The following is a 27,533-nucleotide window of genomic DNA, read 5'->3' as shown; positions in this document are numbered from 1 at the left end:
TCTTTAAGCCCTGAATCAAACTTTCTCTACACTTGAACAGTCCTCATCTGCCACTGAGTAAATGTTTTTGCAAATAAGCCTCAGAATATATGACAACTCAGTTAAACACGCACCACTTGTCTATGAAAGGAGTCAGGGGTAAATTCATTTACCTACTACAGTCTCACCCAGCACCGGCTGGGGGCCCAGACAGGCAGGATGGCAGGCACAGTCCTACTTTGGCTGAAATCACAGGAGGTGTGCAAGGAGACCACACATCTACCTGTGTGAACGGAGGTGCCATTCGTTCACCTGTGAGGCAATTGGTGATCTTTTTGGCTTACAAAACAGGAGCATAAACCCATAAAAGTACAAATATGATGAGTACTATAAGCAAAAAGTGTCCACAGCTCATTCACACAGCTGGGTAAACGGAAAGTTTACCTGGGCTTCTTTTACTTTTTTATTGTGAATTTTAAGTTACATGGCTAACACAGTGAATGAATACATTCTCCTTGTAAATAGTAAAAAACATCTCAGGTAAGGCTAAATAGTGTCTGTTTTGAGGAGTATATCCACCTTCCACCTCAGTCTCCTGCCTGGTTTACTCACGCTACTTTCATTCATCTTCTTTCCAATTTTCAGCATGGGATATATTACCCAAAAATGACACTTCAGAGTATCTTATGAGCTAACACACATTGAAGCCATTTATGGCTATTTGTTATGCAAATAGAATCCTAAATAATGAGACTGAGGCTTGGGGAATGGGAAGCAAACAAAACCACAAAGCCAAGTCAGTCTCTTCCTATAAAAGTAAACAAATAAAATCAGACAAAAAATGGAAGGAAGGCTTATTCCTTCCTGTAATTCATAATTCTGTCTGGAACTCTGCCTCTCCCTTCCAACATCATTTTGTCAGGATAGACGTGAACGGTGCCAAAGGCCTGGCTGTCCGGAGCTGTTTCGATAACCCCTTCTATGTTGACGTGGTGCACACCGTAAGGGTCCTCAGAGTAGCCGCCATCGTGAGTGTGGCCGGCGAAGAAGCACACCACACACTTGTGAGACCAAATGACTGCCAGGGCGTCTCTGTAATTCCAGGCCAGGCACACACTGTCAGAGGCCTCGGGGTAAATGGGAAGATGGCCTGTTTAAGAGAAGAAGAGTTATGAACCAATCAAGAAAGACCTCTTTCACAAAAACAACGAGTACTCAGGAAAAAGAAAATGTGTACTGCCACTCATCCTGGACTGAGAGCACAGGGAACCAACATACACAAAAAACTAGATACTCTACAGCCACGTCTCTGGAACATGAAAAAAGGGGAGACGGTTCATACCCAAGGGGAGAGCAGCCACTGTACAGGCAGAAGTCAGAGATCTACGGCCTCAGGGTCTCAAGATGCACAAACACCAGGGGAGATGGACCTGGGCAGGGCGGTCAGCAAAGGCAGCCACCGGCCAGGCAGATGCCATACTGGAATCCAGTCTTGTCAACTTTCCTATGTGTATATGAGTGTTACACACATAGAACGAGCTACTCCTAAGTAACAGAACAGTCTAGGGAGGCACCCATGGATTATATGTCATTCATATAAATACTCGATGTTTTATAAAGAACTGACTTGTGCCACTTTAAACACTTCCAGGAGGTCGTGATGGTCACAGCCATTTTACACGAGAAAACTAAGTTAGAGCAGGGAACAGTCACACTAGCTTCCCCATGAGACAGAGGCAGAACTTCAAATCCTTGATGCCAAGACACATGTGAGGCCACATCACATAGCAGGTACGGTTTCACGCCCAAGTATGGGTGCTATAGCTCATTGGTCTTTACTTCTTCCCAGTAAATCACTTTCCTTTTTTCTCTGTTACCGTTTATTTTTATTCTGAAATTTTATTCTGAATATTTTTATTCTGCTTAAAAACTATTAAAAAAAAAAAAAGGGAGGCGGTAACAGAGGGTTAGCACATAGACATACACAAACACACACACACACCATCACCACCACCACTCTTCAAGCTGTGATAAGGGCTGAGAGTCCAAGGAGGCCATGTGACTTTCTAGACCCAATGTTATGCTGGACACATCTATCAAGTCCCAGTGGTGTCTGACACAATCAGTTGTTCCCTTCTCCTTGAAATACTTGGCTCCAGAACACCGCCATCCCCCTACTCTTCTCCCAACCTTGACAGCTTCGGATACTCACCCTCCTTTACTGCATTCTCACTTCTCGGGGTCCTATCTGGGCTGCCCGAATGCTTGGTCCTCAGGATACACAACACTACCTACACCTAATAGCACAGTGGTCTCTTAGTAATTTACGATTTTAAACATCAGCTCTATTCTTTCAACTTCCACATTGAGATATCCAGTCCAAACTTCGATTCCAAGTTTCTGACAAGTATGTCCACAATGCTTACTCAATCTCTCTCCTGATGCCTAAGAGGCATCTGACACCTGAAATATATTTTCAAACCTGAACTCCTGAATTCTTCACCCGAAACCCCTCCTACTGCCATGTTCCACATCTCCGCTAATAGCAATTCCATCCTTCCAACTGAATAGCCAAAACTTGAGTAGACCAAATACCACTGAGTAGCCAAAATGAAAGTGAAGAAACAAAATAAAATGTCGATCAGCCATTTTAAACTTTGCTAAAGAAAACCCAAGGCACTCAGTTATTACGGGTTTGTTTACCTGGCCTCTGAGCTGACAGCAAAATGCAAGAAACCCATCAGAAGCTAATGCAGACAGGTGCACTGACAGAAGGGCAAAGAAACGGGAATACAGAGGGGGAGACGACAAAGGGGGCTCGTCTCAGGAGCTGCACGCCGTGAGCTACATGGTTCAATCTCTTTGGGTTCAAAGAGATCAGAGCATTCAGTACAGGTACATTCTGTACATTCAGTACAGGTAAAATTAACAGGTACATTTTGGCAGCAAAAACCAAGAAGCAGAGACAAGAAGTATCCCATTCTGGAGACCACTTATTACAGAGCCGAACAGTGTCACAGCAGGGCTGTCACACTTGAGGGCACCTTATTTAATTTTATTTAATTTTCCAAGCCTTGAATGACATTTGATATTCTAGAAACACTTTATTCTGAGTAAAATTTAAGAATAAAACACCATCTCGTGCACCATCTTATCATGTCAGTGAAAGAGAAGTAAAAACTGATTTTTACTTCTGATTAATTTATTTTTTGGCTGGCCCACGCGGCTTGCAGGATTTTAGATCCCCAACCAGGGATAGTAGAACCCAGGTCTCAGTAGTGAAAAGTGCTAAGTCCTAGCCACTGGACCTCCAGGGAATTCCCTGGATATAATTTTATATTACCAACTATCTGAAAGCCTGTCACTTTCAAAAGGACTTCATGTTCATAGTTTCATTTGATACAATGTAAGAAAACTGCAGTGTGTACATTGATCACTTGTCCAGAGCACACGGGTCACAGAGACAAGAGCCAGAAGGGCATGCTATCCCTGCGCCCCTCGGTCCAATCTTTAGGCCACGTCAGTTTTAAACAGGAGAACTCCTCTCAGCCCCCACACCACGTACACCAGACATACCGCAACCCAAATTCAGTTCATGTGTGTGTGTGTGTGTATGTGTGTGTGCATATGCGCCCACAAACATCTACATCTGAGTGTACTTTAAGCACCTCCAGATTCCTATGATCTCTGATGGCAGTATGCCGTGAAAAATGACTCTAAATGAAAACAACACACTTATTTCCTTGCAGCCACATGGAGGATTTAGTTGCAGCCCTGCCAGATGATCCTCTCACACTGGTCTCCTGGGACTCCAGCTTTGCTTTCAGTGGGCAGCAGAGACCACTGCACCCACCAGGAGGACTCCTGAGGCTGAGACGTGGGCCGGGGTCTGACTGGAATTCTTCACTTACACACATTGCTAGACAAATTGATCCCATTTGGGGAAATTCTGCTTTGAAACCTAAAAGGCCAAATCACAATCTCTAATATATGTTTTTCTCCTTTTTATTTTACAATTCTTAAACATTAATTTTATATTCAGATTGTTTCTCAACAAAGAGTTTTAAACTAAGCTTTTATTTTATAAAAAAGAGACATCTCAATATTAAATATCATTAGTATGCTTTAACTAAGCCCATTCTCTAAAATGCTAGTGTAACAGAATCATTTAAATACTTACTCACAATCACCACCTTTTCTTGGTTTCTGTCGGAGAATGTAAGAACTTCATTCAGCCAACTCAGCTGTTCTTGGCTAAATCCACCATTAAACTGGACAAACTGGGGCTCACGGAGTCCTGAAATGAATCCAGTCATTTACACCCATCAAATGTCAACGCTTCTCTCACTCAGGCATCCAAACTTAGCTACCATGGGGGAGACTCATGCTTTTTTCTTCAGGAATACTCGGCAGCAGTTGACTTAAAATAGGGAACTAAAAGAATTTACAGCAATGTAAATCACGCTGTGTCTTACTCCTGACCTCAATACTCCTCTGCTTACTTCCCTTGCTCCCTGTTTACACTGAATACAAAATAGACTGTTTTCATGTCCACTGAGTCACTATAAAGTCACTTTCACCCCCAGACCCCTGTGCATTCTTTACCAACAAGGTCTTTCTCTGCTTTGCATCTCTGCCTTTGTTTTTGTCTTGAACGCTGTGCTCCACCCACTCTTCCTGAGGATGATGACTCCTTCTCACTCAGGTGTCAGCTGAATGCTTTTCTCCTTACAGAGGCTATCTCTGGCCAACTAACTACAATGGTACCTCTAGTCCTTTTCTGTAATATTATGCTCTCTTTTCTGGGTGGCGTTTATCACTTCTCTTTCATTTACTATCTGTCCTGCACACTTTCTTCTCTTGCTTCCTCCACTCTGTCCACAAAAAAGTGGTGCTGTCAGTACTGCCCATAGCTCTGAAGAGGTGCCCTAGTGAAAGTGCCCGGCCAGAATATTAGGCCCTCAGATATTTGCTACATAAATGAATCTTGAACCAACTGCCACCGCTCCATGTGCCTTGAGGCGAGTGAGAAATCCTGACCCTGAACAACAGGACAGTATACTTTTACCTTAATCGTCCATCTTCCTGCTGAATAAAAGGTAGCTGAAGAATTTAAAGACAATGTATTAGATTCTCAGCTCAAAGGAATAATTCACCTTGAGGACTATTCAGTTCCGTATTTGGGTTGTGCTCCCTCAGTATCTTCAGACACTGCTGGTATTTTGGAGAAGACTGATCCACGCCCAAGACACTCATGTCATAAGCATCGAGTAAAATGAAGCGGAATTTAGGGAATGGCACAAAATGATACGCGTAATAATCCTCCGAGGGCACAGTCTCAGGATGGTGGGCAATCTGGTCTTCCAGAAACTTTGTGTTAAGTTTGGAGTTTGTTAAATAGTCTCTGCTGAAATTATAGAATTCGTGGTTTCCCCACGTGTGATGAACAGGGACTTTTAGCATTTGGAATGTGTTCATGACGCGCTCCAGTGACTTTTCTGATGCTTTGTACTGCGCATTGTATCCGTCAATGATGTCTCCAAGCTGAAGTACACAACGGGGCCGGCTGCTTTCTTTATTCCAGTGTTCAATAGCACCCTGTAAGTGAAGAAGACTGTGTCTGTAGTACCTCCGTCTGTTTCCCTGGAAATTATAGCCATCTTCCAAATCAGCATATTGAATATCTGCTATCACTCCAAAGGAGAAGAGAAGTTCTGAGCTCTCACTGAGGGGTTCAGGTTCAGGCTTATAATCCATACTCCAAATAGCTTTCTAAATAAAGAAGAAGAAAAAGGTAACTATGTTATAAATGTCTTAATTTCCTACTGGACTGAAGAAAATGCCAAGATGAATATTAAACTTAATAGTCAATCCACTAGGTAGCTAGGTAGAGAAACGTGCATGGGCTTTAAAGTCTGATTGGTTAAGTCCAAATTATCAAATCCTCAAAATGCTTCTGCTTCCTCACCTGTAAAATAGATAACCTCTATTCTGCAGAAGAGCAGCAATTAACAAAAGGGTATTAACATATTAATGAACAGGCATTCAAGTTCCTGTGAAGTCAAATTCAAGTGTGGTATAATTTGTAATTTTTAATAAATATACACTAATTTTAAACACACACACATGCCCTTCTTCCACAGACACCAAATAATTCTATCAAAAGCTCAGGACACCTTCTTTCAGTCAGGAACTGTTTTAGAAATTACTATTTTATTTAACATTGTAAATTTAATATGAAGAAGTTGTATAAAAACGCTTTAGTAAACAAACACAGGAACAAGCTATTAGAAGAATCACTCTGACAAATAAAAGTTAACAGACCAGCTGAAAAAACATTGAATTCAATTTTAATCTATCTGACAGCTGTCTGATCAGTTAACCTACAACTGAGCAAAGAGGTGACCGGCATTTTATATGCTCACTGCCTGAATAAGCAAGGAACTTTCGTGTCTTTTTGTTGATTGGAGGAGTAACTTCTCCCTGGGGAAACAAACAGAGACATGGGGTGCGGGAGGAACCTTAACCATAGGCAAGTTCAAGACAGAAAAATTTGTTCAATTAAAAATGATTTGACGTGCTAAGCAAATATTTACTTCCAGCAGATATTCTAGAGAATTCTAGCATAATTCAGGAATCAAGAAACATGGGTAATAGCAGACCACCAACTTCCTGGTTAGCAAGCAGAGGAACACACTAGCTAAAGATGCCAGTTCATAGAAAATATCATGTCCCAGGGTCACCTTTGCCAGATGCATTTGCTCAGTAGAAACCCCGGGGGGTAAAAAAAATCCCCCGAAGGAGTGGAATCCAAAGTTAAGGAAGTAAGAAGGCCGGTTTCTCGTGTCTTTTTTTTTTTTTTTCCCATATTTTGCAAATCCACCTCAGAGATGGAGAAGGGTAAGACTAAGGCAGCAGATGTTGAAGCAAAGGCAAGACAATTGAACGCGAGTTAAATTTTCGCAAGGAATGAAAAACAAACCTATGAGTGCTCCCCCCTCATTAATGTCAGTCGCTCAGTCATATCTGACTCTTTGTGATCCCATGGACTGTAGCCCACCAGGCTCCTCTGTCCATGGAATTCTCCAGGCAAGAGTACTGGAGATCTCCAGGGGATTTTCCCGACACAGGGATCCAACCCCGGTCACCTGCATAGCTGACAGATTCTTTACCGTCTGAGCTACCATGGAAGACACCCCTCATTAGTAGTGGGCTTAAATAAATATAGGCTTGTGTCAATCGCGGAGCCCAGGGGGACCAAGTCCAGGGCTGGGATATAACACAGAACAAACACTACTCCGTACAGTGCCGTTATTTGTAGTTCGATTCCTTGTAACTTGGGAATATAAGTTCCAGGCAGTTCGGTCATACTTGACTAGTCCTTGTCACCCTGCACTACTCAAACATCTTAATCAATTTTTTTTCTTTTTAAAGTCAAACAGTATTTCAAGTGCAATGGGTGCAAAGCGGTGAACGACCGGCCTCCTGGCTGGGCTGGCCGAGGGCGCCCGACAGGGTGGGGACGGAGGCTGCCCGGTCCCGCCAGTCTCCCGGCGCCGTTTTCTCTTTTCCAAGGCTGGGGGCGCCGGGGGAGGAGCAGCTGCTGCGGTCGCCGAAGCCTGGGGTCCACGAGCTGTACTCAGGCCTCTCGGCCCAGGACCCGCCACGAAGCCCAGCCCCGGAGGCTGCCCCCTTCTCCCGCACCTGCCCCATCCCTCGAGCCCGGCCGTCTACCCGGTCGGCCCGGGCGCGAAACCCCCGCCCAGCCCGGTCCGCCCCGCCTCCGACCGCGAGGAACCACCTACCGCGCGCCGGCTCCTCGGCGAAATGCTCCCTGGCTACCGGATGGGCTACCGCGTCACCATCGAGCCCAGCGGAAAGAGCGGCTCTCCCTCACTTCCGGAGGAGGTGGAAACGGCGCCGGACGTCGAGGGGCGGGTCAAAGGAGGCGCGGTCTCTCGAGCTCATGGCGGGGCTGTCGCTCGCGCCCGGCCGGATAATGCGGCTTCCGGGCCGCCAACTTTGGCCTTTCTTGCCTCACGGATTCGGGGTTTGGGGCCCAGAGAAGGGGACCGCGAGGGTCTTGCTGGGGCGGCTCTGCGCGAGGCCAGAGGGGGCATGGCGGGCCTCGGGGCTCGCTGCCTGCTGCCTGGGGAGCCGCCCCCTCAGCACTGCAATGCCGCCCCCGCCCGGGTCGTCAGGGCCGGAACGGAAGGGCAGCAGAGACCCCATGCGCCCCTCGAAGCCGGGGGTGAGTACATACCAGAGCCTTGCCTTTACTAGTCTCGGCTGTCAGTCAGCCCTGCGCCCTTCCCATACCGGTTGGTCATGACCTCAGAAATCACTCTACCTGGCCTCAGGTTGACCTCCACTCAGCCTGCTCACCTGAGTCACAGAATCTCATCCCGCGTTCCCCTCCGTTTTGCACGTAGCCCGGTCATTAAAGGAGCTTCCCTTGTGGCTCAGCTAGTAAAGAATCCGTCTGCAATGCGGGAGACGTGGGTTCGATCCTGGGTTGGGAAGATCCCCTGGAGAAGGGAAAGGCTACCCACTCCAGTATTCTGGCCTGCAGAATTCCATGGACTATATAGTCCATGGGGTCGCAAAGAGTCGTACATGACTGAGCGACTTTCACTTTCAGCGTTAAAGAAAGATAACCGGACTTGGATTTTAGTTCGCTATTGCGCGAAGAAAATAAGTTTCAGGTTTTTTCAAGGGGTCTCAACCATAAGTTTGCCATAATTAAAGAGTTAACGTTTTTATAATTGTCACTCGATTCTCCCTTCAGAGGCTTGTTGTGTTGTATGCTGATACTGAGCAAATGTGCGTCGTGGTTGCGTGCTGAGTATACCTTTTTCCCTTTGGTTTTTCCTGGATTCTAGGACCCCAGAAGAACTTAGGAGCAACTACGCTGTAGTGATAAGTAAGAGAAGTGGTTATTGGAGCTGGGGGAAGATCAATGAGTTATTTTACTTATCGCGGGACTTGGAAGAAAGTACAAAGAAATAATGATGCTATTTGCAAGAAGTTCCACTTTTAAGTCTTTTCTACTTTGGCTTTGTTACTTCTGGAAACCAGATTTCGGTTCACCTCCCAGATTTATTTGGTTTATTTCTCAGTATCCGCACAAGCAGGTGATTAACTGATTTTTAAATCAGCAGTTGGGATCTTGGTCACACGTGCTAACAGTCATGGTGCTTGAGCCTTGGGTCCTGTTTTCACGGGAACAGAAATTGATTTAGGGAACTTTCCCTTGAAAAGACGTGCCTTAGTAATTGTGTTAGGAGCTCAGCTGCAACTGTATTTTTTCATCCCAAGGTACTGTGAAACATTGTGCATGTTTAACAAGATCAAGGCCTCTGTGTATGTATTTTAGAAACTACTGTAATAAATTTAGTGTAATTAAATGCACTTTACTAATATTTTTAATTTTGAAATCTCTGCCCCATTAGCCTGTTTCCTGGAAGTCTTTAGCCGTCACATTTGCTATTGGAGGAGCTTTATTGGCCGGAATGAAGTACTTCAAGAAAGAAAAGACGGAGAGTAAGTAGATGCCATCCAGTGAGCTCTTAATGTAACCCTTCCTGGCTATGGACTAGCATCGGTGTTGGTGTTAAGCTTTGTATCTTGAAATAATTTCATGTTTATGGTAGAGTTGTAAAAATGACAGAATTCCCACGTATCTTTCACGTATCTTCACTTAATGTTAACATCTTGTATAACCATGACTATTCACTATACTACAAACTTTATTTGGGTTTCATCTGTTTTTCCACTGTCCTTTCTGTTCAGGGCAGACTGTCTAACTGTGTGAAAAGACTTATTGTAGACAGATTAGGATGCAGATGGTAAGTCCAGAGGGTACTCAAGATGACTAAGGTGTGCAGTCCAGCCATTGAGGCGCACATGACAATGAAACAGACACAGAAGTAAAGGGTTTCACTTGATGAGGTTCTGCCAGGCCAGAAGGAAGTGAATGAGAACCTGGTGTGGGAATGCCAGGAGCTGCTCTGGATTAACACTCAGAGTTTAGAAATTGTTTACAAGAACTCTATATTTTAGTGAATATTTCAGGACTTTTAAGGTTTTGTTTTAGAAGCTTCTAGTAAATCCTTAAAGTATCACTTAACTCTGTTTTGATTCTTTAGAGAGTATCTTTTGATGCCATTATACAAAGGATAATGTTTATATCTGGGAGTGAGAATTTGTAGGCTTTAGAACCTTAGGAATATAAGCAACATATTGATACACAGATATATTTCTTTCATGTAGCAAGCAGTGTTTTGCTAATTACAATTTTCATATTTTAACATGCACTTAAGTTGCTTCAGTTTCAAAATGAAACAAACTTGACAAACTAGGAAAGTAATAGTAAAGATAGTTCTAGAAAACCCAAACTTCTTTTGACTTTAGTTGCAGTTTTCACCTTCTGTTAATAATCTTGTTTTGTAAAAACTTGTGTTATGAAACAGTATTAGAAATGAGTATTTGCTGACATGATGCCTCATCATCTCTAAATACTGTATTATGTGTTTTCTACAAACAAGGACATTCTTCAACATGACCACAATACAATCAACAAAATCAGAAAATTACTACTGTTCAATCTTCAAATCTTGTTCAAGTTTTGCATATGATACCCTCCTTTTATTTTTTAAACATTTTTTGGCCGTTCCTCATGGGATCTTTGTTCCCCCACTAGGGATTGAACCCTCACTCCCTGCAGTGGAAGTGCACAGAGTCTTAACCTCTGGACTGCCAGGGAAGTCCCAACTGTTGCCCTCCTTTTACAGCAGAAGGATTCAGTGTAGAACTACACCTCATAGCAGGTTCTCTCTTTGTTCTCCTTCAGTCTGTAACAGTTTCGCAGCCTTTACCTGACTTTCATGACCTTGACAGCTTGGAAGATTTAAGGCCAGTTATTTTGTAGACTGTCTCTTAGTTTGGGTTTTTCTGGTATTTTCTCCTGATTAGATTGAGGATGCTGTGTTCTTGTTGCATTTAATCAGGTGTCACATGATTTCAATTTGTCCCATTACTAATAAAGTTCAGTCTGATCACTTGATTAAGGTGGTATCTGTCACTCTTCTCTACTGAAGATGTAATTGTGTGTTTTGTGATGTCCATTTATGTATGTAAATATTCTGTTCCCCATCAAATTCAATTTATGTACTTACGTCAGTGTGGACTTATGATTTTCTTGCAAGCCAGTGAGTTGTAGTCCATTATTCTTTAGTTTGATGCTACCATTATCCCAGATTGGTCAATGGGAGTTCCTTCGAACAGGCTGTTATTTCCTTCCAACAGTCCTCCAATATTCTCTTGAGTTCATCCTTAATTCTAGTGTGGTAGAGTGTTCTAGGATCGTGTACTTTCTCTGCCCTAACCCTGGTACCAGCCATTTCCCTAAAGAGCCTCATTTCCTTTTAGTGGAAGATGATGATATTTGGAAGTCAGGATATGAGCTCATTGCAGTTAGGGTGTGTCCGCTCCTGCGTCCTTCCAGTGGACAGAGCTAGGAAAGAGATGTACATGTTTATAGCTATATTTATTTCTGTATCTATATGTATTGAAACCATAAGTTCATACACTACCTCCCATTTCTTTCCAGTACTTCAAGATTTGTTCTACTGTCTCTTTCTATTGTTCTAACTCCTTTTCCATTTGTTTTAACAGTTATGTTTAATATATTTACTTATTTGATCAGGCCCCTGTATGTAACTAAGGTCACATTTCTGCTGTCCTGTCCCCATGCAGCTGCCCTCCTGCACACTCAGGCTGCAACATCACTGCCAGGCCATCCACCTCTCCCACCTGGGCTCAGACATTCTGTTCTGCTGTGTCCCTCCTCCACTCCATCAGGGTTGCACCTAATGGCTAAGGGCTGAATTGTTCTGGAAGAGGGAGAAAATTTTTTTTACTGCTTTTTTTTTTTTCTTATAGTCCCTATTATGTACAATAGCGTTTCATTTCATTTTACTTTATACTTATTTCTCTTAAAAGATTTTTTTTTTAAGCTTCTTGGAAACAGGCTATTTCTTCCACCTTTTGTGCCCTCAGTCATTAATATAGTGTGACGCATAGATCAGGCATTTGAGTACCTGTGGTTAGATTGACTTTTTTTCCTCTCCTGTTTGTGTTTTTTTAAGAGCTGGAGAAGGAACGGCAGCGAAGCATTGGAAAGCCTTTACTTGGGGGCCCATTTTCCCTCACAACTCATACTGGTGAACCCAAAACTGATAAGGACTACCTGGGTCAATGGGTATTGATTTATTTTGGTTTTACTCACTGTCCTGATATCTGTCCAGAAGAACTAGAAAAAATGATTCAAGTCGTGGATGAAATAGGTAAGAAAGCTGTCTCATTCTGTAAAAAAGTACATGTTTACTTGATGCCCTTAGGTTACTATGCTTTTTGTTACTGGTAGGTGGAGGGTTTTAATTACTCATTCGGTTTGTGAGAAAATATAATCTCAGTTAATCTCAGTTGCACTTGTTAGTTGCTGTGATTCCTGTGACCTTATTCTCCACCAAAGAGGAAGTTTGTTTTGATGCTAAATATTAGATTGCTTAAAAATGTTGGCGTGGTCTGGGTCTCCCTTAACTCTGCTTTGTGTCCCTTGCTTTTTGTAGCCTTTCGTCACTGACCGTACCATTGCCTTTCCCCTAGTGACTGCTGGCTAGACTAGGAAATGAATTGTTCCAGGATATTCAGACCTTATTAACAGTTTCCTGGCACTTGAGAAATGGTTGTGGGGGGAGGCGGGGGCGGGAATCCTACAAACACTGGATTGGATTAAAAGACAGGATGTCCACATGATGTGATTCTGAGTAACAGCATGTCCGCACTGGTGCGGGTGTTCACTAGGATGTGTATCTGACTACACCACAGATATGTATGTACCTGGACTTCCTGCAGCTCCCCTCCCTCCCCCATCGGTGTTAGCTGTACCCCTGTGTTGCCTGACCACTTTGCTGTGCTTCACACTGCTGTAATTGCTACTTGTCTTCTCCCTTAGAATGTGAATAATGATTAATGAGAACTTTCTTTCAGACAGTATTCCAACTCTGCCAAATTTAACTCCGCTTTTCATCACTATTGACCCAGAGAGGGACACAAAAGAAGCCATCGCCAATTATGTAAAAGGTATGTTTTATTTCCAATACTTTACGTCTGTTTAGCACTTAAAAGTTTTTGAAAGATCAGCTCACTGGAATCTTGCAGTGCCTTGTGAGATACAGGGACGAGTGGTGCCATCACTTGTACAGGTGGATAGAAAGTGGCTCAGAAGTGTGACTCTGGTTGGTAAGTAAATTATTTTGTCATGGGGAAGGGTTGAACTTGGCCTTCATATATCAGAAAGGAAAGAGAGAGCCTTGAGTTGAGAGGACACAATTGCTTCTGAGCAATTCATCAGGAGCCTCTCGATGAAATGAAAGAGGAGAGTGGAAAGTTGGCTTAAAATTCAACATTCAAAAAGCTGAAATCATGGCATCCGGTCCCATCATTTCATGGCAAATAGATGGGGAAACAATGGAAACAGTGACAGACTTTATTTTCTTTGGCTCCAGAATCACTGCAGATGGTGACTGTGGCCATGAAATTAAAAGATGCTTACTCCTTGGAAGAAAAGCTGTGACCACCCTGAACTGCATATTAACAAGCTTTAAATAACAAGCTCTGCCAACAAAGGTCCATCTAGTCAAAGCTATAGTTTTTCCACTAGTCATGTATGGAGGTGAGAGTTGGACCACAAAGAAAGCTGAGTGCCGAAGAATTGATGCTTTTGAACTGTGGTGTTGGAGAAGACTCTTGAGAGTCCCTTGGACAGCAAGGAGATCCAACCAGTCCATCCTAAAGGAAATCAGTCCTGAATATTCCTTGGAAGGACTGATGGAGAAGCTGAAACTCCAATGCTTTGGCCACCTGATGTGAAGAACTGACTCATTGGAAAAGACCCTGATGCTGGGAAAGATTCAAGGCAGGAGGAGAAGGGGACAACAGAGGATGAGATGGTTGAATGGCATCACCGACTCGATGTACGTGAGTTTGAGGAAACTCTGGGAGTTGGTGATGAACAGAAAAGCCTGGTGTGCTGTAGTCCATGGGGTCGCAAAGAGTCAGACATGACTGAGCTATTGAACTGAACTGAAGTGAATTGCTTCTAATTCTAGCTCAGAACCTCATTCTCCCTTTCATAAAATTAGGGCAAACATGCATTCTGGGAGTATGTTAATTGGGAGATTAAAGAAAAATAACTAAATATAAACACATTTTTTAACTCAGTGCGTATTTTATAAATCTAAAGTATAAATGACACATAGCTGTTTTAAGAAAGAATTTCAGCTCAAACATCTGAATATGTACTTAAAGCCTATTAGAAGGTACTTTTAAAGGCTAGAAATTATGGTAGAATTAAGGGTGAAAATTTAATTTCTTATGAGTTTGGGTAATTTCTCTGAATTCAAGTTTTTTCAGCTAAAAAAGGTGATGAGAACACAGTATTTGTAAATCAACCATAACTCAATTAATTATAATTCAAGTAAGAGAAAATATGTAAAAGGAAAGAAAAGAATGACTTGTTAAAATTAGTGTGATTAAACACTGGAAGCAAAAAATAATGAGTAAAAATCTGATCAGACAGGTTTTGTTGTTTTACTAGTGTGTGGAACATGAGTGCTTAAAAATCAGGAATTTCTATTTTAATTATGGTGAAATTGATTTAAGCTACTGATCAGAAGGACTAATGAATAGTTTTCTAATTATTTTTATTATATGAAACCTAATACATATCCTCGAGAGCTTTGAGTTATTTTCAAATGTGTTTTATGTAAGACCTGCTGTATATTTTATTATTTAACATGTAATGAGAGATGGTTGATATATAAAAAGAGTACATAAAGTACAGCATAGTGTATTCCTTTTGACACATGTAAGAACTCAGGACACCGAGTGAACGTATCCATCACCCCCATCAGCTTCCACGTGCCCTTGCTATTCATGTCTCTCCCCTGCACCTATCTCCAGGCAACCACTTATCTGCTTTCTGTCGATTCAGATTAGTTTTCAAATTTATAAGTTTATGTAAATGGGATTATACAGTATATGCTGTTTTTTTAATGACTTCCTTCAGTATAATTATGCTGAGATTCATCCATGTTGGCTCGGACAGTAAAGAGTCAGCCTGCAGGGCAGGAGACCTGGGTTCAATCCCTGAGGAAGGAAATGGCAACCCACTCCAGTATTCTTGCCTGGAAAACCCATGGATGGAGGACCCTGGTGGGCTACACCCCATGGGGTCACAAAGAGTCAGACACGACCAAGTGGCTAACCTGCACACACAGACACACACCTTCAGTATAATTATGTTGAGATTCATCCATGTTATGGTCTGTATCAATAGTTTTGATTATTATTGTTGTGTAGTATCCCATTGATGGACACTGGAGTTCTTTCCAGTCTCTGACTCTTACAAATAAAGCTGTTGAGAGCACTCGTGCACGTCTTTGTGTGGACACGTGCTTTCATTGCCCTTGAGTAAATACCTCGGAGTGGAGTGGCTAGGTCATGTAATAGGTGAGTTCTTAACTTTTTAAGAAGCTGACAGACTTTTTCGCAAAGTGGTTGTGCGTTTTTACACTCCCACTGGCACCATATGAGAGCTCCAGCTCCTCCACATCCTTGCCACACTTGGTAGGGTCAGTCTTTTTAATTTTAGCCGCTTCAGTAGGTGTGTTAGTGGTGTCTCATTGTGGTTTTAATAAAGCATTTCCCTTGGTAACTTTTCATATTAATCATCTTTTCCTGCTGTTACTTGCCATCTGTATGTCTTTGATAAAGTGTCTCTACATCTTTTTCCCATTTTTATGGAGCTGTTTTATTTTACTTAAGTATTTGTTTATTATTTATATTCCTGATAAAAGTCTTTTGTCAGGTGCATGATTTGCTGATATTTCCTCTTAGCCTATGGCTTGTCATGTCAGCCATGTATTTTGAAGAGCAGTTTCCATTTTGGAGGGCTTCCCTTGTGAGTCAGCTGGCAAAGAATCCGCCTACAGTGTGGGAGACCTGGGTTCGGAAGATTCCCTGGAGAAGGGAAAGGCTACCCACTCCAGTATTCTGGCCTAGAGAATTCCATGGACTGTATATCCACAGACATAACTGAGTGATTTTAACTTTTCACCTCACACTTCCATTTTGGAGAAGTTCCATTTATTAGTTTGTTCTTTTGTATTAATAGATCTTTTTTTTGGTTTCATCTGTGAGAAATACTTGCCTAACCCAAGGTTACAAAGGTTTGTTCTCTCATTGAAGTTTTAGAATTTTTATTATATATAAGCAGAATTTATATACACAGCTTACAGTTTTGTCAGAAATTGGAGCAATAGCATTGTTATTTTTTAAAAGCAGTTAAAAGCAGGTATAACTCATTGGGTAATACATGATCTCAAATTTAAATATGTGTCATACTGACTTCTACTTATCATCACATATGAACCAAACTTAGGTATCCCCAAATAAGTAGATGTTTGTTTGAGTTGCTAATGGAAATACCAAAACCCTATGGTAATATTCTTCATTAGCAAGTATAGTGATTGATGATGATACCATTTCTAGTTGCATTTGGGGAGAATTTTAAGTATTTAAGTTGGTATTTAGAAAATTACTGGAGTTTCAGCAATAGTTTTAAAAGGTTTGGATGTGCAGCTTGTTCAGGCTTCACTTACCTTCTCTTCATTTACTCAGAGAGTGGGGAAGCAAGACAAACCACCTTGCTTTTTCAGTTTTTGAGCAGATTTTCCTATTTAGAATGAGTTAGATCAGAGAATGATAATGGGCTTCCTCTCCCTTTGAAAGAAAGTGCTGCTGTTAAATGCCAGACTCAGCTCAGTGGTCTGATGAATCCAGGTGTTGTAAGTGACTTCCCCAGCTTACTTCTACAAATTCCAAAAACTTAATAGCAAATGCATGCTGTGAGATTATGTGGTGGAAAATGAGGCACAGGTATTTTGACCTGGCATGAACTAATCAGCCAAGTTTTTTCTCGTATGATGCAATTGAAAACTGTGATGCTTAATTTATAAGGATATCTTTAAACTTCAGCATATCTCAGAACTACACATAAATGTTTAAAAACAACTAAATTAACAAAAGATAAGACATAAATAGAATACACTGCTTCTAGCTTTATTAGATAGTCATGAAAGGATTTGACATACATTATCAAGAACTTTTTTTGGTTTCATTGCTCTTCTCTATTAATACCCTGTTTCAAGTTTCATTGATTTCTGCTCTAATTCTCTTCTGCATACTTGGGATTTAATTTGCTCTCTTTCTAGATCCTAAGGTAGAAATTTATAGGTTTTATGTCTTCTTTTTACTATATGCATTCAATAAGTTGTGCTTCCATTTTAATTTTTAAATTTCTCTTGAGATTTCTTCTTTGGCCCATGTGTTATTTAGAAATGTGTTTAATTTCCATGTGTTTTGGGGATTTTCCAGATATCTTTCTGCTATTGATCTCTGGTTTAATTCCAGTGTGGTCTGTCTTGGTGAATGTGACGTATATCACAGAGGAAAATTTTCATTTGTTTTAGATGAATTTCTTCTTCTTTGAAACATGAAAAACTGTTTAGGGACTCACAGGAAGAAAGTAGCAGTAGTTTTATAACTGTTTTTTGAAGTAGGGATGGTTGGTTTTTTGCCTCTCTTTCACTGTCTTTCTCATTTTTTATTTAGAATTTTCTCCCAAACTGATTGGCTTGACTGGCACAAAAGAAGAGATCGATCAAGTAGCCAGAGCATTCAGAGTGTATTACAGCCCTGGCCCCAAGGACGAAGATGAGGACTACATAGTAAGTAACTGCTCAGTTTCAACACCTGGGCAGGCTCCCAGGTCTCAGACATTTACAAGCCTTCCATGACAACTGGCTTTAAAAGCAAAATGAAAACGGTAAATAATCTGAGATGATAGCAAATTCCTTAATAATTAGGGATGCTTGAGAGGATAGAAAAGTGTATATAGTTTTTGAAGGATGAGTAATTTATATTTTTTGTTCTAATGGTTTAATTGCCCATTTTTCTCATGGCACATAAAATTGTAGAGCAGTATATTAAAATCTGGGATATCTTAAATTCACTAGAGTATAAAATAATCATTTTGGGCAAAGCTCACTTTTAGTTTATAAACACTGTATTGGTTCTCTCTGCCCCCTAATGAAGAGGCTTAAGAAATATGCTCCTTTTGATAAACAGTGTTAGGCCTTAGGGACCTGCATTTTTGGGTTTGAGTGAGTAAGAATTCTGAAAACCAAGAGAAAAGAAAGCCATAGGCAGTTAGACTTTTTATAAGATTTCTTTTCATACCAACTATATACATTTACATTATTTTGTGTTTAGTTGCGTTTGCAACTACTATGCTCTGCATAATTAGGTGTTTAATATGCTTTTTTAAAATGAAGAACAAATTCTATTAGGTGATTCTTCTTCAGCTCTTAGGTTAGAGAGCTGTTCACATTCATCAGCAGTACCCAGGAGTCTGAGTCACCTTGTTCCTCTTCTTGTCAGTGGTTTCTCAGTGAAGCGTAAGCACCACCCCTACCCACCCAGTTTCCTTCCCAACATGGACATACTTCCCTATCCCATGAAGAGCTTACATTGTATTTTAGTAGTATTTCGAGATTTTTCCTCTGTTGTCATGCTCTATTTTCTCTGTAATACTGTTGCAACAAAGTGATGAATCATAAGAGATTTTCCAGCTGCAGAACTGGTTCTGTAGAAAGACAGTCAGGACCCTGAATCACTGGTGTGCCAGCAGCACCATGGCTAGCTTCCAGGAGGGTTTGCAGAGGGGTCGTCTCACTGCAGTGCTACCCTACAGCCCACTGTGATTCCCCACCACCTTTGAACCTGGAGCATGTGGGTGCCCCATAGCCTTTGGCCTAAATTAAAGGTCTGTTTCTGGTCCCTTTGCCTTAAACCCACATAGTAATCTTATTTTTAGTTCCAGTGCCTCGTAGACCTAGGGAAACTTGAGTTCATGGGAGAAGAAGAGAAAAATCAGCATTTTTTCTTACACTCTAAGTGAAGTAGGAGGACCTACTGTGGTTTCCTTTTGTCACACTAATAGCATGAGAAGAGCAGAGAAGAAGCCGAGGAGAAACGAGAGGTTTTCAGACTTCTTTATCTTTCTGTAAAAGAGAATTGTACTGACTGGTTTTGAGCTTAACTTATGATAAGAGTGGGAGCATTTGAGCTAGTCAGTCAGACTTCAGGGTTGAACAGCTTTATTAAATTAAACATACACACAGTTGTCAACTAGTTAACACTCCTTAGTCTTGTGCTTATAGCTCATAATTCTAAAGTTAAATTTTACAGATTAGACCAAACAACCTAAAATACTCAGTTAAATCATTCAGCTAATGTTAAGAAATACTTTGCTGAACCCAGAGCACTGCTTACCACAGGAATGTGATTTGGGTCACACTGCTGTCAGACACCCACCTCTTATCATCAACTGACCCTCATCGTTTTTTGTTTAAAATACCTTCAGGGAATTCCCTGGTGGTCCAGTGGTTAGTACTCCACGGTTTCATTGCAAGGGCCAGAGTTCAGTCTCTGGTTGGGGAACTAAGATCCCATAGGTTGATCAGTGCAGTAGACCGGTAGATAGGCAGACAGACAAATAAAAATACTTTGAAACCTTTGAGCTGGTTGGTCTTCATTTAGTAAGAGTGCATCTCTTCTTGTCTGACCATAACCAGCCGTGAAAGGCAAGGTGCCAGTGAGCTCATAAACATAAACCAAACGCAGGTACTGAGATTTGAACCCTAAGATAGCCATGCAAATAATCCAGAATATGGGTATTAATCTTTTAATCTTTAAAATGTGAATATTTAAATCTTGTGGAGATTTCTTAAACCCTCTAGAACCCATCTGAGACCCCATTTTGAGAAATAAATACTGACCTACTACAATAGAATGCAATGTTTTGATAAGAATCAGCGAGTTCACTGCTCTACACTTGCAAAATCAACCAGTAGGAGGAGACATTGTCCAGCTTCTTGGTTTTTTTCCATACTAGTGTGACTCTGTCCCTTGAGGAGATGGTAGGGGAACTTAAGATTTAAGAACATGCAGGGAGTGAGGGAGTACTTTAAGATGGAGAGGTAAAGGAATGAGATTTTCTTAATCTCAGTAGCAACAGAGAGGAGCTTCTGGCTTTGAATGCTCGTGGCATCCTCAGACCCATAGTGTGCATAACCTGAACATGCTACACGTTCCTGACAGCTAAGTGTGCAAGCCATTGTGTGATATGTGTAATGTTGTATTATTTTCTAAGTGTTAGTTAGAAAATACTTTTGAAAAAGAATACACATGGCTTTCAAACCTGAGATGTTCAGTCTTAATAAAAGAAGTGTGAGTTGTATAATGTGACGTCATCTTTCACCTGTTGGATCAGAAAGGTCAAATATATTGTCATGATCTTACTTACTGAAAGAAAATACTACAGTGAGTGAAATTGGACCCACTGGCACTTCCATGCCTTGTTGATGGGAGTCAACTGATACGCCCTCTTCAGAAGGCTATTTGTATTATCATCAGCATTTAAAGCATTTAAATACTTTTTAAGTTAGAGACCCTATTTTTTGGAATTTGCCTTACAGATATAACCTACAGCATTGTTTGTAAAAGACTGAAAACCAAACAACGGTTTTTTAAAAGGCTTCTTTCTATACATGTGCTGATACAGAACAACATCCAGTATATTGCCAAGTGGGAAAACAGGTATAATGTGGTAGTGGTTACTCAGTTGTGTCTGACTCTTTGCAACCCCAAGGACTATAGCCCGCCAGGCTCCTCTGTCCATAGGCTTTCCCAGTCAGGAATACTGGAGTAGGTTGCCGTTCCTTCTCCAGGGGCTCTTCCCAACCCAGTGATTAAACCTGCATCTACTGCATTGGCAGGTGGGTTCTTTACCACTAAGCCACCAGGGAAGCCCCATAATGTGTTGTCACTTCTGCATAAAAAGAAATAGGTGGGTATTGGCACACTGATAAATGCAAAAGGATTGTCTGGAAGAATCCAGCAGGGCCAGGCGGCTGTAGTGCTCCCCGAGGAGAACTTAGGGAGTCTGAAGGAGTATGTATGTTTGTGTGCAAACTTGCATGTTAGAAACACCGCGTGTTGCTCCCCAGCATTCCTATAGAGATGGTGGTGGGACAGTCCAAAGATTATGCAGTTTGGAATGGTGTAGATCTGGTTCTAAGCTTGCTCTGGCACTTACTAATTATGTCACTTGCCCCCTGGAGCCTGTTTGTCGCTTGCAGAGGAGATAGTACCTGTCTCCTGGGTTAAGATGACATGTGGAAGTGCTTGTCTGTGGATGGTAGTGTCCTTTCTCTGCACTAGAAACTACTCGAACTTTACAGTAGAAACGGATGCTAATTTGCTCTGCCCACAACCTCAGTGAACACTGAGATGCGGCCACTGACAAGTCTGACAGTTTGGGTGGGACAGTATTTTTACTCTGTGTTAGAATACTCATAAAATTAAGCCAAACACACACTGAAATTCTGGTTTCTTAAGGAGGAGAGAGAACAGAATAGAAAGAGTAGGAATAAGGAAGAAATGGGGTGAAAAGAGATGTGAGCTATGGAGTAGGGCTTCAGGGGATGCCTGGAGGCCTCGTTCTGACTCTGTCAGCTGTTTGGAGAAATGCAGGTCCCTGTCCTCCCGAGGTGAGTTATCCCCAGACCCCTGAGATCAGCAGCTGTCTGAGCCCCCAGGTCTGCATTCTTTCCGATGTGAGTAGGCTAGTGACTCTTTCCATTTGCTCTCTCTTTTCAAATGTGTGTGTGTAAAAAAAGCATGACAACTTCACAGACGTAGCTTGTGTGTCCGGGTATATTTGGGGTGTCTCCAGTCTGGTATGTGTGATCACATTCCTGTCTTTGTCTTGCCGAATAGCAATCAAGCCTGGAATAAATTCCAAGGATTCCAAAGGCCAAGTCTTCTGCTCATTTAACCTTGGATTTGTGAAGCATATGACTCAGAACACTGATGGCTGGTCTGGACTTTAGGTCGAGCTAGGAACACTTTAAGAACTTTTCCAGGAAAGTGGATAATGGATTTAAGGGGACTCCTGGGAAGTATAGTGTTGATGGCTCCAAGGAATTCTCTTTAGGTGCGATTGTTCAGTGTAATGTAAACACTTCCCAGGGAAAGAGAACATTCATTTTCATGTTTCCTTTTGAATCACTAATATCAGAACTAAATACTATGTTGGAATTTATATATATTATGTGTTTAGTGGTTAGTGTTCTGGGTTTTTTCTCATAAAACATGGTAAGTAGAATTTAGGATGTGATAAATGATAACCAGTTCTTCCAAAAACATAGAAGAACATACCCAAGAACTTAATAAAGTAATTTCTCACCAACACTTTTAACCCCATGTGATATCTCTTTATGATAGGGGTCAGATAAAATATTTTACTCGTAAACATGGACTCTTTCCAAGCGGGCATCGGTGATCCACAGCTTTGGCTGCTTTGTGAAGGCCAGCAGCAGCCATTTCTTAGAAGTGTGTTCTTCCCTCAGAATTCTGTAGATGAGGGTGTTAAGGATTGAACTGAAAGAATTCCAAGTTCTTGCTTGATGTGTCAAAGCAATAGTCAGGGCAAATTTCTGAAACAAAGATTTTAGATAATTTGTGGTTGTGAATTGACCATAATAGACTTAGGCCCATTCCATAAATAATAGAAATGCTGCAGAGGTTAGCATCTTACCTGCTGTATTATTCAGTACAGTAAGGAGCTTATTTTGGTGAACTTTTCGTCTTCCTTCCCTTTTCCCTTTTCTCTGCAGGTGGATCATACAATCATAATGTACTTGATTGGACCAGATGGTGAATTTCTGGATTATTTTGGCCAGAACAAGAAGAATGCAGAAATAGCTGGTTCAATTGCTGCACACATGAGGACACACAGGAAAAAGAGCCAGTAACTAACACAGCATGGCCACGCTCTATCCTCCTGCCAAAGCGGAAGGACTTCATCTCCCGTAGGAGCCAGTACATACATGTACATACATGCAGCCTGCAGAAAGGCCTTCACACCAGGAGAAAATATAAATTTTGGACAGGGCATGTTACGCTTGGGTTCATCAAGGATGAATTCTTGGAACTGTAAAGATTACAACCAAAAGTCTCCCAACTTGTGGCCTTCAGACCAGAGAACCCAGTTGTCTTAAAACCAGTGGAATGGACCTCAGGGAAGGATACAGCCAGAAAAGATGAATCCCAGGCATCTCCCCACGTGAGTGGGGCCCTCTGGTCACGTGGTTGCCTCTCCAGAGTCTTGAGGTCTTGCTCAGACAGGTACTGAATTTCCAGGAGGATTGTCGCTTGCTTTCCTCTTTGAGGTGGCTGACGCAATCAGATCAGGCTCTCTGACATTCGTAATTAATCTTTATGCTTGAAGGCATTAGTATAGTCTTCCTTGTGAATGAGAATCATTGTCATTGTTGGCAGTGTGATCCCCTGTCGGCAGGTGCTGATTTTACTCATAGAGAAGGAATCTGTTGTTTGGGACAAACTTATTAGATCAGGCAGGTTCCCTGGGGATCTTTCTTGTGATTTTTAGCAGTATGATGTGTGGGGCTTCTAGGGACCTACCGGAGGGTGTGGGGATGATGGACCATGAGTGTGTACAGAGTACCCGCCTGCCTGTGCTAGACTGCACTTGTCTGAGATAAAGGTGTTGTCAGCTTTGCAGCTTGGACAAGCATGGCCTTTCTCATGGGTGCAGAGATGACAGCTTAGAGCTCCTGGGGCTGGTAGGTAGGTACTTGTTGGAGTGCAGGCGCCTGGGCCCAGGGCTGGGTTCACTGAGCTGCAGAAGGATGCCGAGGCTGCGTTCACACCTGCCGCCCAGGTTCCTCTGATGCAATGGCAGGGCATTGGGGCCTCAAGAGGCTGTCTGGGGGGCCAGGAGGATGTGGGGAAGGCAGGTTTGGATCTGGGCGAGGACTCTGCTCATCTTTGGCATGTCCATCCACAAAGTGCTGGAGTCACAGCCATTAAGGGAGATGCTGGCTTTTGTTTCAGAAGTTAACTTCCCTGGAATCTGGACTTGACTGTCTTATCACCGTTCTCCACCTGAAGCCGCTGCAGAGCCTTTGCCAGTCTCCACACACCCTGACAGGTGTGGTGCCTCCCTTCACATCAGTTCTGTGCAAGTGACATGGCTCTATCTTTTGGTTTTTAAATCCTCTTCTCAATACTTATGTTAAGCCTACTACAGATATTTACGTGAAGGGGTGTGAAGAAAGTCAAACTCTGGAGCGGTTCTGGGCTGAACTGTATCCCCTGGATTCATGTGCTCGTTGAAGTTCTAACTGCAGTGCCTCAGCATGAGACTGTAAGGAGACAGGGTCTCTCAGAAGTTAAAGTGAGGCCTTTCAGGTGGGCCCTCATCCAACATCCCTGTTGTTCTTACGAGAAGAGATTGGGACACAGGCCAAGAGAAGACCATGTGAAGACACGGAGAGAGGCCTTCAGAAACAAGCCCTGCCCATCCCTTGATCAGGGACTTCTGGCCGCTAGAGCCATGAGACAGTAAGCGTCTGTTGTTCAAGAGCTGGGACTATCGTGCTTTGGGACAGCGCCTAGTGGACTGCCACAGTGCCATTCTCCCTTTTGGCTCCATAATACAAAGCTACCCAGATTTAGTTTATATAAACCTAAATGCAGGCAGAAGTCATTGGTTTGGGATGACTTTCCTAGGAACCTTGTCAAGAAGGTGAGAAACTTAAAAGAACCTGGGTCTCGTGCATTGCAGGCAGATTCTTTACACTTTGAACCACAGTGGAAGCCCTAGTAAAAGCCTCGTCTCACATAACAAAGAAGATCTTAAGTATCTGAAATGCCAGACATTTAAAAAGATGATCTGTTTTAAGCCACAGAACATTTGTGCGGATCACTTTGCAGCAGCTTATGCCGGAGAAAATTCAGTCTTCATTCTCAGCTGTTGCAGGTTAGAGCCTGTGTCATGATCCAGAAAAGGAACAGAAGCTTTTGAAAAAGACCTTTTATTTGCTCTTCATTCCAGTGTCGAGTTTAAAGGCTTAGAAGTTGGGCAGAGGACCTCAAAGATGACGTCCGAATATCTCCACCCAGGAGGGGACACTCCCAGAGATTAGGTGCTGGCCTCACTCTTGAATCTGCACTTGAAGTTGGGTCCCAGTTTGTGGTCAGGTCCCTGCCTGTCCCAGGGCTGTGAGGTGCTTATGAAAGTGAAAGTTGTTCAGTTGTGTCCAACTCTTTGCAACCCCAATAGTCCATGGAATTCTCCAGGCCAGAATACTGGAGTGTGTAACCTTTTCCTTCTCCAGGGGATCTTCCCAACCCAGGGATCAAACCCAGGTCTCCTGCATTGCAGGCGGATTCTTTACCAGCTGAGCCACAAGAGAAGCCTGGGGTGCTCATGGGGGCCAAACAAAAGCTGATGCGGGGAGGGGGTACACTGTGCCCATGGGGCACCCATTCTTTGTAAGCCTCAGGAAATTAAAATCAAGGCTGCCTCTCAAGAAAGTACCACTTGCAAACTTGACCTGGATGGGTTGTGTTTTCACTGATCTCTCCACTGGAATTAATATTTTAAGAAATGGCATTTATTTGAAAATTATAAGAATCCTGTCCATGCAGCAGGCCCGAAAGTACTGTGCGCACCTGGCTGTCAGTGCAACGTCAGGTGTAAGAGCCGAGACTCGCTGAATATCAGTAAAAAGCCTGTGTGGATTGACAGCTAATGTGAACCCAATGAGTGGTTTGAATTTGTGAATATCTGCATAAGAGATTGTAAAATAAATTGTTTTTAAATATAAGGTTAAAAGAAATTAAAATTTTCAGATCACCAATACTGCTGTAAATAATGTCTTTTCTTATTTTTGCATATAGCACAGTTTAAGTTGTGTGAGTGTGTGTATGTGCGAGAGAGCTACCCTTTCAAAGACCAGTCACACAAGCATTCTTCATCCATTGAGCTCATACATTTTACTTGTGGTTCTGAGTTACATTACTCTGTAGAGATATGGGTGGTTATTCCTATTAATGAAGTACAGTTAATAACCTCTTTAGCCAGATGTTCCCCTTTAGAACCTAGGGGTTTTCTATTCATTTTAAGAATATATATTAAAGTTTATTTGTCTTTCCACGATTACAACATAAACATTTGTAATATTCAGAAAAGTTGAAATGTTTAAGTCAGCACTGTTCCCCCACCAGGAATCTTTGGATGCATTTCCTTTGAATCTTCAACCTTAGTCTTTGTACTGGAAATCCACCAATGTGTTCCTTTAAAAAATTAAACGTTAATAGGTCAAGGTCAAGCTCAAGCCTCTGGACAGCACTTCCCCACCATCCTCAAAGGCAGCTGCTGTTAAATGTTGGCTGGGTATCATTCTGGAATACTAAGGACCCACTCGGGCTGTGTTCTCAGGCTCCAGTTATGAACACTTAAACTAGCACATGTGCCACTAAAGTTTTTTACATAGCTGTTATTTTTGTTACATTTTTTCTATAGTTATATTATTGAATTTGGCAAATATCAAAGGTAGCCCAAAATAGCCCCCTCGTGCCAAGGTTATGTAGTGGACTAACTGGAGAAAAAAACATTTTCAGGGCAAACTTGAGCTGTCCCCTCATCCCTCACCATCGCTGAATGATGCCATCGTTTCAGGTACGTTGGAGAAACTTCATTCTCAGGACGACAACGTGGAACTGGGAACCACAGGCCAGGGACCTTCAGAGCTGGCCAGACTGGCTTCCCCCATGCAGGTGCGGTTGCATGCAGCGCATGCACACAGCCTGGCTCTCCACTGTGTATAGCTTCTCGTGTGCTGAAACCAGTCTGATTTCAATCCTGACGATGCTATGGTAACTCGAAGCCTCACTTTTCTTGCCTATAACCTGGGAACTTAAGAGCACTGGTGTGGCAAGGTCGGTGTGAGGGTAAGAGAAGCAGTGTGGAACACCAGCACGTGCTCAGGGAGTGATGGTTCATGGTATTTTTGGTCCTGATGAGGGTGGTGATTTGGGTCTTGATTAACAGGTGGCGTCAACAGTGGGTTTGTGTGTGTGCTACCCTCCCTCCACCCCCACCCCACTCGAGTCTGCCTGTATCCTAGTACCTGGACCTCCCACCTCTTGCTGTTTCCCCACCCTGATACACATAGCTGAACCTGAAGCTGTTCGGTTACCTTGCCTTACTGAACTGTTCACACCTGCTCTCAAATGGTGTCCAGATTAAGAAGAGTTGTGGGAAAAGCCATCAAATTGAAGCCAGGACCTTTGAGGCATTTGGCCCTGACAGGAACAGCAGGGCATGAGCACATGGTCATGATCAGAGCAGGTTCTGCTTCAGGAGTGGGTGGGCGCTGTGGCCTCTTGAAGCTGTTGCACTCAGCAGCTCTGAGTCTGCAGAGGAGGAGGCAGTTCTCCCAAGTTCTAGAATGTGAGGCTCAGGGCAGTGGGTGGTTGGAGCGCTCCGGGCT

General features: G+C 42.5%; 2 protein-coding genes across 5 annotated transcripts; one reads left to right on the top strand and one right to left on the bottom strand.

The window, feature by feature from the left end:
* Positions 1-390: 390 nt before the first annotated feature.
* On the bottom strand, positions 391-9,425 carry ADPRM (ADP-ribose/CDP-alcohol diphosphatase, manganese dependent). Of its 4 annotated transcripts, none has more exons than XM_061143490.1 (4): positions 8,365-9,425; positions 5,136-5,751; positions 4,160-4,276; positions 391-1,129 (listed from the first exon to the last, which is right to left on the bottom strand). In XM_061143490.1, exons 2-4 carry the CDS (start codon positions 5,734-5,736, stop codon positions 834-836), a joined length of 1,014 nt encoding a protein of 337 aa, XP_060999473.1. In that variant the 5' UTR covers positions 5,737-5,751; positions 8,365-9,425; the 3' UTR covers positions 391-833. The 4 variants fall into 4 exon arrangements, with proteins under 4 accessions (XP_060999473.1, XP_060999470.1, XP_060999471.1 ...); XM_061143487.1 differs by lacking the exon at positions 8,365-9,425 and adding an exon at positions 7,785-7,903; XM_061143488.1 differs by lacking the exon at positions 8,365-9,425 and adding an exon at positions 7,284-7,686.
* On the top strand, positions 7,892-25,898 carry LOC133057230 (protein SCO1 homolog, mitochondrial). The gene is made up of 6 exons (XM_061143491.1): positions 7,892-8,230; positions 9,432-9,522; positions 12,129-12,326; positions 13,033-13,125; positions 17,719-17,834; positions 22,848-25,898. The coding sequence occupies exons 1-6, from the start codon at positions 7,946-7,948 to the stop codon at positions 22,983-22,985; spliced, it is 921 nt and encodes a 306-aa protein (XP_060999474.1). The 5' UTR covers positions 7,892-7,945; the 3' UTR covers positions 22,986-25,898.
* Positions 25,899-27,533: the final 1,635 nt, after the last annotated feature.

This window comes from Dama dama, chromosome 5, assembly GCF_033118175.1.
Source record: "Dama dama isolate Ldn47 chromosome 5, ASM3311817v1, whole genome shotgun sequence".
Lineage (NCBI taxonomy): Eukaryota > Metazoa > Chordata > Mammalia > Artiodactyla > Cervidae > Dama > Dama dama.
The sequence above is the reverse complement of the archived record's forward strand: the minus strand, read 5'-3'. Positions and strand labels throughout refer to the sequence as shown.